Genomic DNA, 21,492 nt, shown 5'->3' with positions numbered 1-21,492 from the left:
TAACTTGGCTTTCATTTGTCCACTCTCTGGAGAGAATATGTAAGAGTGCTCCTGTTCAGAAAGAATATGCCTGGAGTATGGTCAGAAATCCATAACAAGGCTTGATCACGATGATCAAATTAACTCCATCAACATCAGACTAAGCTTTTCCAGACCCACCCAGTTGGTGCCAACGACAAGGTAACTAGAACTTCGGAACTTTCTACTGAATGTATCTCTGCCTGTACTATATTTAGCTGAGCTGAAGTAGACACTCAACTTTTGTTCTTTCCGTGTTGCAGCAATAATGAACCGTGTGGAATAGGTAAACCACTTTTTTTCTTGTGCCTTCGGAGATGGAAGTCTCAATCGGCTTAAATATACAAAGTCATTTAAACGTTTGTCTGATCTAATTGCACAAGTACAAAAATGGAGGTAACTTGGAATGCCTGGTAGTGGAAGGGACTACAGTACAGCAAAGTCAGGTTCAGAACTCCAGTCCAGTATATCCCGTCGCAAAATATGTAAACCTAGTCTCTTTTAGGTCTGCAGGAAAAATCACTGCCAAAACTAAGGAGAAACAAAACAACACAGAAGAAAGAAACAAAATCATGTGGATTTCCTTGGAATTTTTAGCGCCAATAGGATCAGAGCACACATTCTCTAAGGGAAGTTCAGTCTTTCTACGGACACACCACACAGATATAAAATTGACAGAATACGACTACAACTCCATGCGTCAATCGGTTCTGAGCCAGACTGATCAGACTCCTGATGGTGCGGCGACCTTGTCTAAAATGTCCATTATAATCGATGGACAGCTTGCTGTGAGATGCTTGAATCCATCAGTCTCCTTGACAACTCGAAGCACATCCAAGGAAGACAGGTATCCAAGGCAAGCATGTTTGAGTTGCACAGAGTTGTGCTGCTCCGCTAAAGCTAGGGTGGTTGCAACTGTTTGCACATCAATTCTCTGGCATAGCTTCACTTCACTAATAGCCTTTAGCCTGTCCAGTCCATACCGATCTGCGGCAACCAACAAGTGCTGTAATGCCCCATTCTGATCAAGTTCAGAACTCCTTGGCAGGGAATCTGTGTAGATGAAGTGAAGAAGTGCCTCGAATATGGCAGGTTCCATGTCATCAATCTTGATGCATTTTATGGTGGTCTCCTTCATTTGACCAAAAAGCTCGGCCTTGAAGACCGAGGATCGTGCAGCTAACACACATCTGTGGGCATTGAAGAGTTGATCGCCGACACTGAATGTCACATCCATGCCATCCCCATCCTTCAACATGCTTGCAAAGTGTTTGTGCAGGTTTGACTTTGGGACTGGGACTATGGCTGTGCTTACATCTTCCGTGCGAGGCTCTTTGAGGATGGTCAAAACGCACCTGATTGTGAAGCAGTCGTCGTTGCGGGATAGCAGTTCTTGCAGCTTGGGTTTCTCAACAAATGTGCTCCAGCCCCAGTAACCACCTACCGACTGAAAGGTATGTGTCGCCCTCTTTTTTAGGTTACTAACTTTTCCATCTTTCTGCAATAGACTCAAGGTGAATTTCACCTTCACTCCTGTTGTCCCGCTGCAGAAACATAAGAAGGCCGACATGTAGGCATCTTTGTGCTCCTCGCTCCACCCATCAGGGTACATCATGATGTTCCAGCCGTAGCCGCCGACGGTGAATGTGCTCGAGCTAACAAACTTACCGGCACCCATGCCCTCGAGCAGTGAGAACCTAATCACCTCAAAGTCGTGGGTTGAGGTGGCGTACTTTGTCAGGCACCGTGACGAGGTCTTGGGTATGGGGTTGTCAACTGAAGAAGTAGTTGAGTTCTTCCCCATGGTGTGCAAAGGAGGACGCTGCAAACTTTCTGGGTCCGACGTAGACTGTAGGTTTTATCCGGCGGTGGCGTCAGATCGAAGAGGAACGGGAGCGGCGGGAGGAACAGGAGTGCACGCGCTGGTGATCAGGCGGCGGCAGTGATCGTGCGATGACGAAGATGTGCGGGACAGAGGGTACGATCCTAGGACCGATCGCTGGCCGCTAAGTAGGTTGAGTTTCATGTATGGAGATTAATCGGGGTGCACAAGGAGACGTTTAGGCTCTCCCTAAAAAAAGGAGATGGTTAGGATCCGGTTAGGGTCGGTCTTTTCGATCTTGAATTACGTAAAGTTACATGTTTTCATTAAAGAATAAAGATATACTAGCTTACCCCTCGGTAAGTTAGGCCTCTTTTGGTTCAAAAGTTTTTTTTTGTTTTGCATATTTTGTAGGATTCTATTATTTAGAGGAATTTTTTCTACATGGCCTGTTTGGTTTGTTGGATTGGAAGTTCCTATGGTGTACTTTGTATGCAATGCTAATGGAAATTTTCCGTGGAGTACAACCTAATGGAAAGTTCCTATATATCCCATGCATTCAGAATTGACATACTCCCTCCATCCATAAATAAATGTCCTCGATTTGTTAAAAGTTAGTATGGTTTTGACAAATCGAAGACATCTATCTATAGACAGAGGTGGTAGTTAAAATCAAAGTCAAACCGCAAAATGGTATAACTAGGATAACGATAACGACCTTCTCATACTTCGTGCATATGAATTCTAAAAAGAAGTTTGTGGATATTAAGATTCCTCAGTTTTTCCTTTGAGACCGAGATAAAATAGTAATCCATTTTTCCTTTATTCCTGCTAACCAATGGATTCATAGTGCTACCTAAGAAAAAAAATATTCATATGTTTTTGCTCCACTTTTTCCGTGAGCCAAAAGAGGCTTAGCATCTCTTCAACACGAAGTCTAAAAACAAGACATGTTGATAAAATAAAATGACGGCACATCTCTGAATGTTATCACAAATATGAGGGAGTGCCATTATTTTGCTTATAAAAGGCTAAGAGAGTTCGTCGACCTAGCTAGAAGAAGAATTAAGGTCAAAAGAAAACCTAGTCATGAGCTTCCGAGTTCGCTTCTCTGGGAGACGATTGGTTGAACTGTACAATCAACTTTCGCATGAAACAAGCTTTAGCAAAGAAACGGAAAAACCATGTGAATTTCCTTAAATTTTCGGTGAAATAACTCAAAGTAAAGAGCACACATTTTCGAAGAGAAGCTTAAGTCTTGCAATGGACACACCAGACTGATGGTAAAAATCGACAGAATGCTACTAGAACTCCACGGTACAATCAAAATTCTGAGCCAGACCGCTCATACTTCTCACAGCTTGTCTAGAATGTCCATGGCAATCGATGGACAGCTTGCCGCAAGATGCTTGAATCCATCAGTCTCCTTGACAACTCGAAGCACATCCAAGGAAGACAGGTATCCAAGACAAGCATGTTTGAGTTGCACCGAGTTGTGCTGCTCCGCTAAAGCTAGGGTGGTTGCAACTGTTTGCACATCAATTCTCAGGCAGAGCTTCCCTTCACAAATAGCCTTTAGCCTATCCAGTCCATACCGATCCGCGGCAACCAACAGGTGCTGCAACGCCACACTTTGATCAACATCGCAATCACCAGACAATGAATCTGTGTATATGAAGTGAAGAAGCGCATCGAAGATGGCAGGTTCCATGTCATCGATCTTGATGCATTTCATGGCGGTCTCCTTCATTTGACCAAAAAGCTCTGCCTTGAAGACCGGTGATCGTGCGGCTAACACACATCTGTGGGCACTGAAGAGTTGATTGCCGACACTGAATGTCACATCCACGCCTTCCCCATCCTTCAACATGCTTGCGAAGTGTGTGTGCAGGTTCGACTCCGGTATTGGGACAATGACTGTGCTTACATCTTCTGTGCGAATTTCCTTTATGACAGTCAAAACACACCTGATTGTGAAGCAATCGTCATTACGGGATAGCAGTTCTTGCAGCTTGGACTTTTCGATAAAATGGGTGTAGCCCCAAGAAGCACCTACTGACAGAAAGGTATGTTTTGTGCTCACAAGATTACTCTCTTTTCCATCTTTCTCCAGTAAACTGAAAGTGAACTTCACCTTCACATCCGGTGTCCCACTGTAGAAACGCAAGAAAACCGACACATAGGCAGCGTTGTCCTCCTCCTTCTCCCCATCAGGGTACATCCTGATTCTCCAGCCATAGCCGCTGAGAGTGAACATGCTCGAGCTAACGAACTTACCGGCACCCATACCTTCGAGCAGCGAATACTCCATTACCTCAAAGTTGTGGGCGGTGGTGACGCCTTCTGTCCAGCACCTCGACAAGGTCTCGGAGATGGCGGAGATGGGCTTCTTAACTGAAGAAGTAGAGTTGTTGCCCATGGTGTGGAAAGGAGTAAACAAACGGTGCAAACTTTCAGGGTCTGACGTAAGGTTTCATGGGGATGCGGGGGTGGTGACCGGAGGCGGGCCAGGCGGCGGTGCTGGCGAGGCTTGGCAATACTACAATCGATCGCTCGGTGGGTTGAGTTAATTTCATATATATTGATGAGATCAATCGTGGTGAAAAGATACGTTCAGGATCCTGTTATGGTCTTTTTGGTATTCAATTTTGTTAAGTTAGGTGTTTTTAGCTAACAAGGCTAGCTTCCCGATTGGTAAATTATGGCTTCTTTTGGTTCAAAAGGTTTTTTTGTGCAAATTTTGTAGGATTCTATTCCATATAGGAATTTTATTACATGGCTTGTTTGATATCTACATGACCTTGTATGCAATAATTAAGGAAAGTTTCTGCCGAGCCTAGACGAATGGAAAGTTCCTATATGTAATTTCATGTGTACACCTGTGTTTCCAATTCATCAGCGATCCGTTCTGATCCTATGTTTAATTTTATGGGTGTTTTTTCTCAGCTACAACCCCATTTTTGCAACTAAATAGAAATCTCATTTGCATCCCATGCTATCACATATCAGAGTGCAGTTCTATGATAAAAGAGAACTAGTGAAACCGATGTTTTATTTACTCCTGTGTGTCGTACCAAAGAAGCCTTTTTTTTTCAAAATGAGAGCATGCCCCAGCCTCTGCATCCAAATGATGCACACAATTTTTCTTTATTATATTATTCACAAAATCTTACAAGGAAGATACAAAGATCAACTTGAAGCCACCTTTCTAGCGACAACTCGCTATATCTACAAGAGTGATGAAGGGGGTGACCATGAACATGGCCAATACCCTAACAATACACCAACCCACATCATCTAAAACTGAATGCCTTCCCAAGCCGTCCATTGCGGGTGAGAAGTACAACCAGTCAAGCAGATCCTTAGCGCACGCCATTGCACACGCCACATAAATCGATACCGCCGTCTTCCTCGAACCATCTCCAAGATGGATCATCGCATTGACCTTGCCAGGCCTACCATCGATGCTCCCACGGCGCCAGATAACACCACCATCCTGCGCGCATCTATCACACTGCGTCCATCTCCGAGACACCACTGCACCATGACGCCAAGAATCGACGACGCCGACGCAGCAGAAGCACACCGCTCCACCTCAGCACCACCACCAACCGTTGTCTGCTCCAAAAATGATGTCCCCAACAGCTAGAACGGCGTTGCACGCCGCCATTGTCCGATCCGGGAGACCCGAGTCTAGGATTTCCCCCGAAGCAGCCCAGGCGAAAAGGACCCGAGTCTAGGATTTCCCCGGATCAGCGGGAGTGCATGGTTTCTGGATGCAACCGCCTTCGAATGGTTGTCCAGGATATTTTCTACCAGGCTACTTGGCGGTCTGTTAAGAGATTACATGATGCTTAGAATGCTTAGTACTTTTTTATTGTTTCGATGGTTGATTTTTGTATCGACCCTCGTTGATCCTTGAGTTGTAAACTTCGAATATTTCGCTTTTTTAATAAAAGGTTGTGTGCATCAACCGATGCAGAGGCCGGGGCATCCCCCATTTCGGAAAAAAAGAGACAATGCCTTCAACAAGGTAACGACAAACATGCGTCACCATCGTACGCCATGACCGAAGTCGGGACCGGCTTTCACCGGCAGCCACGCCTTGCCGTCGGGAGCTAGACAACGAATCGCGAGATCCGCCGAAGCTAGCCACAAAACTAGCCGATCTCCGCCAGCGAAAGACAAGACTACCACCGCCGTGCCTAGAGTAGATACTCCAGGCGCCCCCGTGAAGCGGAAGGAACACAAACGAGGACCGCGCGTCGCTGCCCGCAGGAGCCCGCACATCTCTTCCGCCCGAGCCCCATGGGGCCCGATCGGACTGAATGGCGCCGCCTCTGCATCTTGCAGCCGCCGGATCCGCTGTGGCCGCCATCCCCTCGCTACACCAACGCCATGAGAAGAGGCGACGAGCGCCGTCAACTCGGCGCCAGGAGGGAAGTCCGCCGCCGCCACCACACCGCCCGGGCTTTGCCCGGTGATGCTCCAGGCGGCGGCGGCGGAAGGGAGAGCGCGGGAGGGGGTGCAGGGGGAGGGGGAGGGGGCGTGCGTCCCGGCGGCGGCGCGGGGGTGGTTTAGGGTTGGGGAGGGGGCCGTGCAGTGTGCCCGTGTCTTATAGTATGTCAGTTGGCCAGTTGGGTGTTTTACCAAAGAAGCCATTTGGTGTTTGAATTACAGGAAGGAAAAGACAAAACTTCAAATTAACATAGTTATAATTATGATATTATTACAATCATAATAAATACCTTTACCTCATACTTCATGTGTATGAATTCTAAAAAATAAGTTTGCATGATATTATAATTCACGAGTTTCTTTTAAATTGTTCTCCTTTTTTATTCACGAGTTTTCTTTTAAATGGTCCGTCATTTTTTTTTACTTTATTCTAGTCAAACCCAATGGATTAATAGTTAATAGTGCCACCTAACAAAAATAGATATTCATATGTTCTTCCTCCACTTTTTCTATGAACCAATGAGGGCGTAAGCATCTGTTCAACACGATTTTATTCAACAAAAATACATGTTGATAAAATGGTACTGCATCTTTGAATGTGCACTACACCTAGCACAAACTATGCTGTTTTTTTAGGAAAAACACCTAGCACAAAATACGTTATTTGTTTAGGGAACACCTAGCACAAATGATGGTGCATCATGGTGGTCGCCGACACTGAATGTCACATCCGTGCCTTCTCCATCTTTCAACATGGTTGCATAGTGTGTGTGCAGGTTCCGGGATTGGGACTATGGATATGCTCGCATCTTCTCTGTGCGGCTTTTTTATGATGGTTATTAAAATTCACTTGATTGCGAAGCAGTCGTCATTTCCGGGTAGTAGTTCTTGAAGGTTGGACTTACATATGAATTTTTCCTACCCTATTTCGGGAGCTTGGGATCCTCCTAAAATCAAACTCTATGTCTGACTCACTAATAAGAGGGGCATTTGGACTGCTAACCAGCTGCTAAAATGAAGTCTTCCTCATAATCCTCGTTGTGTTTTCTGCAATGTGAGAGGTGAGGTGAGGACATCCAACACATATTCATGAGTTTTGCATTCGTCAAAAATCATCTAGTGCTCAGTGTTGACCTAGGCAGGAGTGCCCCAGCTACGTTCATCTCTTCATATATGAAATCATGGCGCTTATCGGGAGAAAAAAATTATGCAAAGGAACAGCATGAATAGTTTTGATTATAAGTACAACAAAATTTGCCGTGCGAGAAATTGAAGCATTTTGTAACATATATAAACATCAAATTAAAGCTAATGCATGTCAATGGGAAGCAGCGAGCGGAGGTTGCCTCGTTCTTCCCTTTGTTATTTCGTATGGTTGGTCTCATGATCTGTGTCTAAAATTTTCTAGTTGCTTAGTTCGTAATCATGTTTGTTTACAGTTCGTTTGCGGGTTTCAATGATTTTCTTTGATAAAACATGGTTTCTTGTGACAAGATGAGGAAAGTCTACGTCAATTGCCTAAACTACTATGATGTATTACTACCAAAACTACGGTAAATGTTACTACCTTACTTTTGTAAATTCTCATTTTTTTAGCAGTGTAAATTATAATTTTTCTGATATACATTTTAAAAAACAAAATCTCAGTTAAAAGTAGGCTACTACATTTCTTTTTTTACCATCTTCTACATTTCCTTTGGGTTAAGTAAGGCCTGTTCGGCGTCAAAGTAGGCCTCTATTTGAACAGAACTTTTTTTTGAGAACTATTTGAACAGAACTACTACATTTCCTTTGGTGTTTGAATTACAGGAAGGAAAAGACAAAACTTCAAATTAACATAGTTATAATTATGATATTATTACAATCATAATAAATACCTTTACCTCATACTTCATGTGTATGAATTCTAAAAAATAAGTTTGCATGATATTATAATTCACGAGTTTCTTTTAAATTGTTCTCCTTTTTTATTCACGAGTTTTCTTTTAAATGGTCCGTCATTTTTTTTTACTTTATTCTAGTCAAACCCAATGGATTAATAGTTAATAGTGCCACCTAACAAAAATAGATATTCATATGTTCTTCCTCCACTTTTTCTATGAACCAATGAGGGCGTAAGCATCTGTTCAACACGATTTTATTCAACAAAAATACATGTTGATAAAATGGTACTGCATCTTTGAATGTGCACTACACCTAGCACAAACTATGCTGTTTTTTTAGGAAAAACACCTAGCACAAAATACGTTATTTGTTTAGGGAACACCTAGCACAAATGATGGTGCATCATGGTGGTCGCCGACACTGAATGTCACATCCGTGCCTTCTCCATCTTTCAACATGGTTGCATAGTGTGTGTGCAGGTTCCGGGATTGGGACTATGGATATGCTCGCATCTTCTCTGTGCGGCTTTTTTATGATGGTTATTAAAATTCACTTGATTGCGAAGCAGTCGTCATTTCCGGGTAGTAGTTCTTGAAGGTTGGACTTACATATGAATTTTTCCTACCCTATTTCGGGAGCTTGGGATCCTCCTAAAATCAAACTCTATGTCTGACTCACTAATAAGAGGGGCATTTGGACTGCTAACCAGCTGCTAAAATGAAGTCTTCCTCATAATCCTCGTTGTGTTTTCTGCAATGTGAGAGGTGAGGTGAGGACATCCAACACATATTCATGAGTTTTGCATTCGTCAAAAATCATCTAGTGCTCAGTGTTGACCTAGGCAGGAGTGCCCCAGCTACGTTCATCTCTTCATATATGAAATCATGGCGCTTATCGGGAGAAAAAATTATGCAAAGGAACAGCATGAATAGTTTTGATTATAAGTACAACAAAATTTGCCGTGCGAGAAATTGAAGCATTTTGTAACATATATAAACATCAAATTAAAGCTAATGCATGTCAATGGGAAGCAGCGAGCGGAGGTTGCCTCGTTCTTCCCTTTGTTATTTCGTATGGTTGGTCTCATGATCTGTGTCTAAAATTTTCTAGTTGCTTAGTTCGTAATCATGTTTGTTTACAGTTCGTTTGCGGGTTTCAATGATTTTCTTTGATAAAACATGGTTTCTTGTGACAAGATGAGGAAAGTCTACGTCAATTGCCTAAACTACTATGATGTATTACTACCAAAACTACGGTAAATGTTACTACCTTACTTTTGTAAATTCTCATTTTTTTAGCAGTGTAAATTATAATTTTTCTGATATACATTTTAAAAAACAAAATCTCAGTTAAAAGTAGGCTACTACATTTCTTTTTTTACCATCTTCTACATTTCCTTTGGGTTAAGTAAGGCCTGTTCGGCGTCAAAGTAGGCCTCTATTTGAACAGAACTTTTTTTTGAGAACTATTTGAACAGAACTACTACAATGGTCGGCTGCTAGATCCAATGTGCACAGCCCATAATGAGTCCTACAACGTTTGGGTAAATATTAGTGGCCGCCGTTCAGAGCATGTCTAGCAGGCCCCTCAAAACGCTGGTATCATGTATTATTCCGACGGGATAGGGAGTGAGGGCGAAATGGGCCGTCTAGCAGGCCTCGTATTCGGGCCGGCCACTACCGGCAGAATACGGGGCCCGTCAAACCCACCCCGTCGCCCCCTACAAATAGAGGGTGAAGGTGCGAGTGGGGGTCCAACCCCTCACTCGCAACCCTAGCCCCGTCGTGCGCCGCCGCCAGCCATAACCACTCCGGCGACAATTCTCATGCGCACGCCGCCGCATTTGCACCGCCGCCAGCCGTGAGCGCACAGCGTAGGAGCAGCCTCTCGCCCGCCGCCGGATCAAAGCCGGCCACGGTGGAGGAGGTGTGGCGTCGCCACTGCAAATTCTCCGCCGCCGGGAGTCGGCGCGCGGCGTGCAAGTACGTCGGCTCCGAGTGGAGGGCGGCCGCTACCACAAGATCGACCCGCCGTTGAAGCCGATGAGCGGCGGCGATTTTGAGAAGTGGCGGCGCGCGTGGGAGCAGGAGCGTGATGACCCACAAGTATAGGGGGTGTATCGTAGTATCTTCGATAAGTAAGAATGTCGATCCCAACGAGGAGCAGAAGGTGTTGACAAGCAGTTTCGATGAAGGTTTCACTGTAAATGCTCACAGACAAGTATTCAGGGGGTTTTGATGTAACAGATGAATAAAGTACGAGTAGGTAAAATGCGAGAGAAATAATTGCAGCGAGTGGCCCAATCCTTTTTAGCACAAAGGACAAGCCGGTTTGTTTACTTATAATGACCAAACGTTCTCGAGGACACACGGGATTTTAGTCTAGTGCTTTCGCTACATACAGACTGATTAATCTTCATTGTTTTGATAAGTGTTGTGTGGGTGAACCTATGCTAATGTACCGCCCTTCCTAGGACTAATACATACTTGTGATTATACCCCTTGCAAGCATCCGCAACTACAAGAAAGTAATTAAGATAAATCTAACCACAGCCTTAAACTCGAGATCCCGCAATCCCTCCCGCATCAATATACCAACGGGGGTTTAGGTTTCGTCACTCCGGCAACCCCGCAATTGGCAAACGAGTACAAGATGCATTCCCCTAGGCCCATAAATGGTGAAGTGTCGTGTAGTCGACGTTCACACGACACCACTAGAAGAATAACACCACAACTTAAATATCATAACATTGAATATTACTCAACCATAGTTCACTACTAACATTTAGACTTCACCCATGTCCTCAAGAACTAAACGAACTACTCACGAGACATCATATGGAACATGATCAGAGGTGATATGATGATGAATAACAATCTGAACATAGACCTTGGTTCAATGGTTTCACTCAATAGCATAAACAACAAGTAGAAATCGAGTACCGGAGAGTTTCCCCTATCAAACAATCAAGATCAAACCCAAATTGCTACAGCGGTGACGAGGTGCCACGGAGGAGATGACGGTGATGATGGTGGAGATGATGATGGTGGTGATGGAGATGATGTCCAGCTCGATGGCGGTGACGATGGCGTCGATTTCCCCTCCGGGAGGGAATTTCCCCGGCGGATTCCCGCCCGCCGGAGAGCTCTTTTCTCTCTGGTGTTCTCCGCCCCGCAGAGGCGGCTGTAACCCTTCGTGAGGATTCCTCCGTGGCTTAGGTCTTCGGGACGAAGGGTTTCGCGAAGAAAAGGAGGCGAAAGAGGCCGAGGGGGCCCCACACCACATGGTGGCGCGGCCGAGCCATGGGCCGCGCCACCCTATGGTGTGGGCCCACCCCGGGTCCAACCGGCTCCCCCTTCCGGCTTCCTCCGTCATCCGGAAAAATAGGATTTTCCGTAAAACTTCCTTCCACGATTGATCTTCCGAAATATTGCATCCCGACGGTGCTTTTTCCAGCAGTAATCCTGGCTCCGGTGCTCGATCTCCAAATAATCATGAAACATGCAAAATAGATGAAATAACATAAGTATTGTGTCCCAATATGAAATATATCAATGAATAACAGCAAATTATGGTATAAAATAGTGATGCAAATTGGACGTATCAACTCCCCCCAAGCTTAGACTTCGCTTGTCCCCAAGCGAAACTGAACTCTGTAAACAGGTCCACATGTTTATGGAGTGAAGAGTCGATAAATAAAATACGGACAAGAAGCATCATATTCATTCACACAAGACATTATAGTAAACAACTTCCTCATATAACTCAATCTTGAAACAAGTATAAGGTAGTCACAAATAAGGGTGCATAAGGAATCATAATTGGTTATGGCAAACTTTGTTCTTGGTCAGAGAACATTTAACAGATTATATTCATCTATTGAGCAGCGCTCTCATATCAAAAGCTTATGGTAAACTTGCATACTCAATCATATTAATCATTGATGACTTTCAAAGCTATATTCATTCAAGGTAAAACTTGTACTAAACAAGAAAGAGTAAAGACATGATGAAGCAAATCACAATATAATAGTTTAATCACAACAACTCAAATGCTTGCTTGAGATGGAGGGAAATAGGTTTACCGACTCAACATAAAGTAAAAGACAGGCCCTTCGCAGAGGGAAGCAGAGATTAAATCATGTGCTAGAGCTTTTTCAGTTTTGAAATCATATAAAGTGAATAAAAGTAAAGTTTTGAGAGGTGTTTGTTGTTGTCAACGATCGGTAGCGGGTACTCTAACCCCTTGCCAAACAAACCTCCAAAGAGCGGCTCCCATGAAGGACGTTATCTCTACCAAACAAGGTAGATCATCCCTCTTCTCTTTTGTTTACACATGTATTTTAGTTTATTTAAGGGTGACACTCCCCCAACCTTTGCTTACACAAGCCATGGCTAACCGAATCCTCGGGTGCCTTCCAACAATCTCATACCATGGAGGAGTGTCTATTGCAAAATTAAGTTGCTTACTGATGAATCAGGGCAAAACATGTGAAGAGGATTATTAATGAAAGTTGATTAATTGGGGCTGGGAACCCCGTTGCCAGCTCTTATTGCAAAATTATAGGATAAGTGGATGAAGCCACTAGTCCATTAGTGGAGGCTGCCTAACAAGACTGAAAGATAAAACACCACATACTTCCTCATGAGCTATAAAACATTGACACAAATAAGAAGTAGTAAGTTTTGAATTGTTTAAAGGTAGCACATGAAGTATTTACTTGGAATGGCAAACAATACCATGCAAGTAGGTAGGTATGGTGGACACAAATGGCATAGGTTTGGGTTCAGGTTTGGATGCACGAGAAGTATTCCCTCTCAGCATGTGTCTTTGGCTAGCAAGGTTAATTAGCAAGCATAAGAGTTGAGGGAAACAAACAAATATACATGTGATAGAAACAATCATGCATCTTACTTGTAAGCACAAACAGTTTTAACTTTAGAATACTAAGCTAAGAACTGATAAGAAAGATAATAATATTTTCTACATGTACTTCCTCTATTCTTCTAAAACTCAAAGTGTTGTTGCTATTGACCATTGCTAATTTTGCCAAAACCAAATAGATTAACTCAATGCTCCCAAAGTGGTACCAATACTAAAATCAAAATCAATCATATAGCAGAAATTGCAAACTAGAATAAGGTGTGCAATATGTAAATGATAAGACTTCTCATTAATATTCCATAACGATAACTCACACCAAGGGATACATAGACAAACTAAAGGAGAGATACTTCCACACTGCAACCCATCTCATATGATAACTTCCCTACTCATGATATGACACTACTTGATAGTAAAAAGTAAAAGGTAATGATAATGTGATACCGCGGCACTCCCCCAAGCTTGGAACAAACCAAGGGGATGCCAATACCGATGATGGATTACTCCTTTGGCGATGGTGGTGATGAATTCCCGTCTTCGGACTTCCAAGATAGTGGCTCTCCATCAACAAATGACATCTTGGTCTCGGGAATCCTGAAACTAGCAAGCACGGCTTATATGTTTAAACCTGTTTTCATACTCACAGCTTCCGATTATGAATGTCATAGAGTTGAGCTTGGAGTTTGTTGGTGGTGTCGTGAAGTGAGAGGATGTCGCCCCATAGCTTTGCAGCTTCCTTCTCGTGTTCAGCAATGAGTTCAGACACAATCTTGTGAAAGATATCCACTTCACGCTCGGCCATCTTCTTGTAATTGAAGACCTCTTGTTCTAGCTTCTCCATCCTGTCTTCCAAGCTTCCTTCTCCTTTGGATGCATCCTCAGCTCCTCCATGTACAAGTTGCCAACATCCTTGCAGGAGTTGTCCTTCGGAGTTCCCGATGAAGACATGATGGCTCTAGATCTAAAACAAATCCTGGCAGAAACAGCTCGAAACAAGACACGTCGAGAAAACGATATACGGACCTCCGGGGGTCCGGGGATTTTATAATAATAATTTTCAGAACAAACGGAAAGTACCAGATCGAACCAGAGTCGGAAAGGGGCGACGAGGCGGCCAGACCATAGGTCGGCGCGGGCCCAGGTCAGGCCGCGCCGGCCTATGGTGGCACGCCCTCGTGCGTCCTTTCCACTCCGTTTCGAACTCGTAATTTTTCATATTTTCCAAAAACAACAAAAATAATGTTCGGAAAGTAAATCGCGAACTTTTCATTACCGAGTAATGTTACCTATTCAAAGTTGAGTTCTGGCGGATCTGTCAATTTGTCCTTTGATGAAAGCCTCCGGTGTTTCCACTCGAATAATATCAACATCAACATTATAAGAATCACCCGAGATATAATGCTTGAGTCTTTGTCCATTACCACTTGCGTAGCATTGCCTTGGAGAGAGCTAATTTTAATTGCTCCTCGAACGATACACCTCCTCAACAACATACGGTCCTTCCCATTTCGAGAGTAATTTCCCCGCAAAGAATCCGAGACGAGACCGATACAATAGGACTTTATCCCCAATATTAAACTCTCTTTTGATGATCCTTCTATCATGCCATTTTTTAACTTTTTCTTTAAAGAGTTTAGCATTTTCATAAGCTTCACTTCTCCATTCATCTAGGGAACTTAATTGTAGCAACCTCTTATCACCGGCAAGTTTAGGATCTTTATTTAATTCTCTAACAGCCCGATAGGCTTTGTGTTCCAGTTCTAAAAGTAAATGACAAGCTTTTCCATAAACCATTTTATAAGGTGACATTCCCATGGGGTTTTTATAAGCAGTTCTATAAGCCCATAGTGCGTCTTTCAATTTACTAGCCCAATTCTTTCTAGATTTATTAACGGTTTTCTCGCAAGATAGATTTAATTTCTCTATTTGATAGTTCTACTTGACCACTACTTTGAGGGTGATAAGCGGAAGCAATTCTATGATTAATACCATACTTAGCAAGAGTTTTTCTAAAACCTCCATGAATAAAATGAAAACCTCCATCAGTCATAATATATCTAGGTACTCCAAATCTAGGAAAAATAATATCTAAAAGCATTTTTAAAGAGGTCTCACCATCAAGCACTTTTTGTAGGTATGGCTTCCACCCATTTAGTAACATAATCAACAGCAACAAGTATATGAGTGTTACCTTTTGAAGAGGGAAAAGGTCCCATGAAGTCAAATCCCCAACAATCAAACGGTTCAATGACAAGAGTATAATTCATAGGCATTTCATTGCGTCTGGAGATATTACCAACCCTTTGACATTCATCACAAGATAAAATAAACTTCCTTGCATCTTTGAAGAGAGTTGGCCAATAAAAACCTGATTGTAGAACCTTTTGCGCGGTTCTATCTCCGCGTGATGTCCTCCATAAGCACCGCCATGACATTTACTCAATATCTCTTGTTGTTCATATTCGGGAACACACCTTTGCATAATACCATCCACTCCTTCTTTATATAAGTGTGGGTCATCCTGAAATAATGCCTCAAGTCATAAAAGAATTTCCTCCTCTCGCTGAGCTGAAAAGGTTGGAGGCAAGTACTTGGAAACAATAAAGTTAGCATAATCAGCATACCAAGGACTGTCTCGCGAGCTCACCTTTATTACAGCCAATTGTTCATTTGGAAAACTATCATTAACAGGAACAGGATCATAAGCAATATTTTCCAATCTAGACAAATTATCAAGCAACAGGATTATCAGCACCTTTCCTATCTACAATATGTAAATCAAATTCTTGCAAAAGAAGTACCCATCTAATAAGCCTCGGCTTAGCATCTTTCTTTGTCATAAGGTATCTAATTGCAGCATGATCAGTATGAATTGTAACTTTTGAATCAACAATATAAGATCTAAATTTATCACAAGCAAAGACTACGACTAACAATTCTTTTTCAGTAGTAGCATAATTTCTTTGAGCAGCATCAAGAGTCTTGCTAGCATAATGAATAACATTTAATTTTTTATCTACTCGCTGTCCAAGAACAGCGCCTACAGAGAAAATCACTAGCATCACACATAATTTCAAATGGTAAATTCCAATCGGGAGGTTCAACTATAGGAGCAAGCTTGTTAAGGCTTTCTTTAGAGTTTCAAAAGCTTCCTTACAATCATCATCAAAAACAAAAGGTACATCTTTTTGAAGAAGATTAGTAAGAGGCTTTGAAATCTTGGAGAAATCTTTAATAAATCTCCTATAAAACCCAACATGACCAAGAACACTACGAATACCTTTAACATCCCTCGGATAGGGCATCTTCTCAATAGCTTCAACTTTAGCTCTATCAACTTCAATACCTCTCTCGGAAATTTTATGTCCCAATACAATTCCTTCATTAACCATAAAGTGGCATTTCTCCCAATTAAGAACAAGGTTAGTTTCTTCACATCTCTGCAAAACTTTATCAAGGTTTCGCAAGCAACTATCAAAAGAATTCCCATAGACGGAAAAATCATCCATGAATACTTCCACAATACTCTCACAAAAGCCATGAAAAATAGCAGACATGCATCTTTGAAAAGTAGCAGGAGCATTACATAAACCAAAAGGCATACGCCTATAAGCATAAGTTCCATAGGGACAAGTAAAAGTGGTTTTCTCTTGATCTTTAGCTTTAACGAGCAATTTGTGAAAACCCGTAATAACCATCAAGAAAGCAAAAATGAGTATTTTTAGATAACCTTTCTAGCATTTGATCAATAAATGGTAAAGGGTAATGATCTTTCTTAGTAACTTTATTAACTTTTCGATAATCAATGCACATTCTATACCCTAGAACTACTCTTTGAGGTATGAGCTCATCATTATCGTTAGGCACAACAGTCATTCCTCCTTTCTTAGGAACGCAATGCACAGGACTAACCCATCTACTATCGGCAATAGGATATATAATACCAGCTTCAAGAAGTCGTAATACCTCATTTCTTACCACATCCTTCATCTTGGGAATTAGACGACGCTGAGGTTCAACAACAGGCTTCGCATCATCTTCCATATTAATGGCGTGTTGGCAAATAGAGGGAGAAATCCCCTTCAAGTCATCAAGAGTATAGCCAATAGCGCCTCGGTGTTTCTTCAATATTTGCAATAATCTTTCTTCTTCAAACTCTGTAAGCTTAGAACTAATAATAACAGGATATATTTTCTTATCATCAATATGAGCATATTTAAGATTATCTGGCAAAGGCTTTAAATCAAAAACAGGATCTTCCTTTGGTGGCGGTGTTGTACCCAAGTCTTCCACCGGTAAATCATGCTTGAGAATAGGTTGGCGAAGAAAAATCTCCTCAAGCTCATCTCTTTCTTTCCTAAAAACTTCACTCTCGCTATCCTCCAAATGTTGTTGCAAAGGATTATTAGGAACAAGAACAATAGATTCACACTGCTCCATTTTAAAATCATTACTAGGCAAATCAGCTTTATAAGGCGTTTTAGTAAATTTAGAGAAGTTAAACTCATAAGATTCACCAGCAAATTTAGTCAAAATTTTCTCTTTCTTGCAATCTATAATAGCTCCACAAGTATTTAGAAAAGGTCTACCAAAAATGATAGGACAATAATCACTAGCAAGTAGAACCAAGTACCAAAAAGTCAGCAGGATATTTAATCTTACCACATAGAACTTCCACATCTCGAACAATACCAATTGGTGAAATAGTTTCTCTATTAGCCATCTGAATAACCACATCAATATCTTCAAGTTCACAAGAATCAATTTCGTGCATAATCTCCGTGTAAAGCTCATAAGGTATAGCACTAACACTTGCACCAATATCACATAAACCATAATAGCAATGATCACCAATTTTAACGAGATAGCATAGGAACACTAGCTTGTTTGGGTTTATTAGGATGTGAAACAATATTAGAAGCATCTTCACGTGAAAATAATATGACCATCCTCCACATTTTCAGTCACAAGATCTTTAACTATGGCAACAAGCAGGTTCAACTTTTATTTGTTCTTCGAGTTCTCTAGGTTTCTTTTCACTTTTATGAACCGCACTATTTATAACAGAGTACTCTTTCATTTTAGCAGGAAAAGGAGTTTTTTCAATATAAGCTTCAGGAATAACACGATCAGCAGTTTCAATTACAACACACTTATTAATAGATGAATCAATTTTATCTTTATATGGTTCATGATACTTATCAAAATTCTTCTTAGGCAATTCATAATGAGAGGCAAAAGCTTTATAAAGGTTTGCAGCAACTTGAGAATCAAGGCCATATGTAGCACTCATATTACGAAATGTATCGAGTATCCATAAAGGCTTCAATGCATTTATAATCATAAATTATACCCGATTCTCTATCTTTGTCGTTCTCCCAACCTTCGCATTTTCTTGGATCCGATCAAGAAGGTCCCTTTTAAACTCTTCTTTGTTGCGTGTAAATGATCCAGAACAAGAAGTATCCAAGCAAGGTCTTGTCTTGAAAAGAAAGTCTTGCATAGAAATTATCAATAATAACATTACCAGGAAGCTCATGAATGGGGCATTTGAGCATTAAAGACTTCAATCTCCCCCAAGCTTGGGCAATACTCTCTCCATCATGAGGCCGTAAATTATATATGCGGTTCCGATCTTTGTGAATTTCACTTGGAGGATAAAATTTGGAATAGAATAAAGGCACAATGTCCTCCCAATCAAGAGAATCACCATTCTTCAGCAATTTATACCAATGCGCCGCTTTACCGGACAGACGATATAGAGAATAGTTTCTTCCTAACTTCATTCATAGCAATACCTGCACATTTGAATAACCCGCATAATTCATGCAAAAACAGTAAATGATCACCGGGATGGACAGTTCCATCCCCTTCATAGCGGTTATCCATAACATGTTCAATAATTTTCGTAGGTATTTTATATGGTATTACTTCCTCACCTGGCGCCTCATCCACTACCGTTGCAGTAGTAGTAGATTTTCCAAATAGAAATTGAAGAGAAGATCTCTCCATAATGACTTATAGCAAGCGAGCGTAAATAAAATCAGCACAAACGGTAAAAGTTTTCCTTACCAATTCCACTTACCAATAGCGCTTCACTCCCCGGCAACGGCGCTTGGAAAATAGTCTTGATGACCCACAAGTATAGGGGGTGTATCGTAGTATCTTCGATAAGTAAGAATGTCGATCCCAACGAGGAGCGAGAAGGTGTTGACAAGCAGTTTCGATGAAGGTTTCACTGTAAATGCTCACGAGACAAGTATTCAAGGGGTTTTGATGTAACGGATGAATAAAGTACGAGTAGGTAAAATGCGAGAGAAATAATTGCAGCGAGTGGCCCAATCCTTTTTAGCACAAAGGACAAGCCGGTTTGTTTACTTATAATGACCAAACGTTCTCGAGGACACACGGGATTTTAGTCTAGTGCTTTCGCTACATACAGCTGATTAATCTTCATTGTTTTGATAAGTGTTGTATGGGTGAACCTATGCTAATGTACCGCCCTTCCTAGGACTAATACATACTTGTGATTATACCCCTTGCAAGCATCCGCAACTACAAGAAAGTAATTAAGATAAATCTAACCACAGACCTTAAACTCGAGATCCTGCGATCCCTCCCGCATCGATATACCAACGGGGGTTTAGGTTTACGTCACTCCGGCAACCCCGCAATTGGCAAACGAGTACAAGATGCATTCCCCTAGGCCCATAAATGGTGAAGTGTCGTGTAGTCGACGTTCACACGACACCACTAGAAGAATAACACCACAACTTAAATATCATAACATTGAATATTACTCAACCATAGTTCACTACTAACATTTAGACTTCACCCATGTCCTCAAGAACTAAACGAACTACTCACGAGACATCATATGGAACATGATCAGAGGTGATATGATGATGAATAACAATCTGAACATAGACCTTGGTTCAATGGTTTCACTCAATAGCATAAACAACAAGTAGAAATCAGTACCGGGAGAGTTTCCCCTACCAAACAATCAAGATCAAACCCAAATTGCTACAGCGGTGACGAGGTGCTGCGGAGGAGATGGCGGTGATGATGGTGGAGATGATGATGGTGGTGATGGAGATGATGTCCAGCTCGATGGCGGTGACGATGGCGTCAATTTCCCCCTCCGGGAGGGAATTTCCCCGGCGGATTCCCGCCCGCCGGAGAGCTCTTTTCTCTCCGGTGTTCTCCGCCCCGCGAGGCGGCCGTAACCCTTCGTGAGGATTCCTCGTGGCTTAGATCTTCGGGACGAAGGGTTTCGCGAAGAAAAGGAGGCGAAAGAGGCCGAGGGGGCCCCACACCACATGGTGGCGCGGCCGGAGCCATGGGCCGCGCCACCCTATGGTGTGGGCCCACCCTGGGTCCAACCGGCTCCCCCTTCCGGCTTCCTCCGTCATCCGGAAAAATAGGATTTTTCGTAAAACTTCCTTCCACAGTTGATCTTCCGAAATATTGCATCCCGACGGTGCTTTTTCCAGCGAGAATCCCGGCTCCGGTGCTCGATCTCCAAATAATCATGAAACATGCAAAATAGATGAAATAACATAAGTATTGTGTCCCAATATGAAATATATCAATGAATAACAGCAAATTATGGTATAAAATAGTGATGCAAATTGGACGTATCAGAGCGCTCCTGGAAGGCCGCATGGGAGGGGAGCTCCAGCGGCGGAGCGCCGCGAGCCGGCGATGAGGAAGAGGAGCCACTGCCACCACTCCGCTCATCATCCTCGACGACTAGGCTAGCATTGTAGAAGTCGCGATCCAGTAGGATCGCGCAACTTTGTATATCTTCTATCTATGATCAATGTGAAGAACTATCTATGAATTCTCCTGGATTTTGCATTTTTTAAAATATGGGGTAAAATAAGGGATCTGTTAGATGGAATGGTTCGTGCGTATCAATTTTTGATACAGGACACTATATTCCCTTGATACGGGACGAGCAAAATACAGGGTATGTTAGACATGCTCGTACCTCCGTCCCCTACCTCCAGCCGCCCACCGCCAATTCCCGTCGAAGCGGCGGCGATCTGGACTGTACCGACTCCGAAGTGCTCCCGTACGCTTGGGTGGCATGCTGGCCCATTATCTAGCTGCACCTTTGCCCCCACAGTCGCAGCCGCCGCCGTCTCCGGTAGCTGATTGTCGCCTTCGAGCTCCTAATCGACGGCATTCGTCCGTGAGGCGAGCAAGAACAGCTTACGAAGGACTAACTCAGCTAGGCGGACTAGTCCACTGCACCGTGGACTCAAGCGAGCGGCAGTACTACCTGGTAAGCAGCAACTTTGTAAAATTACAAGCTCCCCCCCCCCCCCTCGATTTGCCGCTGCGGTCCCCCTAACACCCCCCCCCCCGATCTGAGAGTTTGCAGCGCGGTCGTTCCACTCCATTCCAGAATCCAGACC

At 42.7% G+C, this 21,492-nt stretch overlaps 2 protein-coding genes across 2 annotated transcripts; both read right to left on the bottom strand.

The window, feature by feature from the left end:
• Positions 1 to 742: 742 nt before the first annotated feature.
• LOC124694196 (BTB/POZ and MATH domain-containing protein 1-like) lies at positions 743 to 1,822 on the bottom strand. The gene has a single exon (XM_047227213.1). The coding sequence runs from the start codon at positions 1,820 to 1,822 to the stop codon at positions 743 to 745; it is 1,080 nt and encodes a 359-aa protein (XP_047083169.1).
• Positions 1,823 to 3,194: 1,372 nt separating this feature from the next.
• Positions 3,195 to 4,259, bottom strand: LOC124699029 (BTB/POZ and MATH domain-containing protein 2-like). The gene has a single exon (XM_047231400.1). It carries the CDS (start codon positions 4,257 to 4,259, stop codon positions 3,195 to 3,197), a length of 1,065 nt encoding a protein of 354 aa, XP_047087356.1.
• Positions 4,260 to 21,492: the final 17,233 nt, after the last annotated feature.

The sequence above is a fragment of the Lolium rigidum genome, chromosome 3 (assembly GCF_022539505.1).
Source record: "Lolium rigidum isolate FL_2022 chromosome 3, APGP_CSIRO_Lrig_0.1, whole genome shotgun sequence".
Classification (NCBI taxonomy): Eukaryota; Viridiplantae; Streptophyta; class Magnoliopsida; order Poales; family Poaceae; genus Lolium; species Lolium rigidum.
Note: the sequence above shows the minus strand (reverse complement) of the source record. Positions and strands in the feature narration are given on the sequence as shown.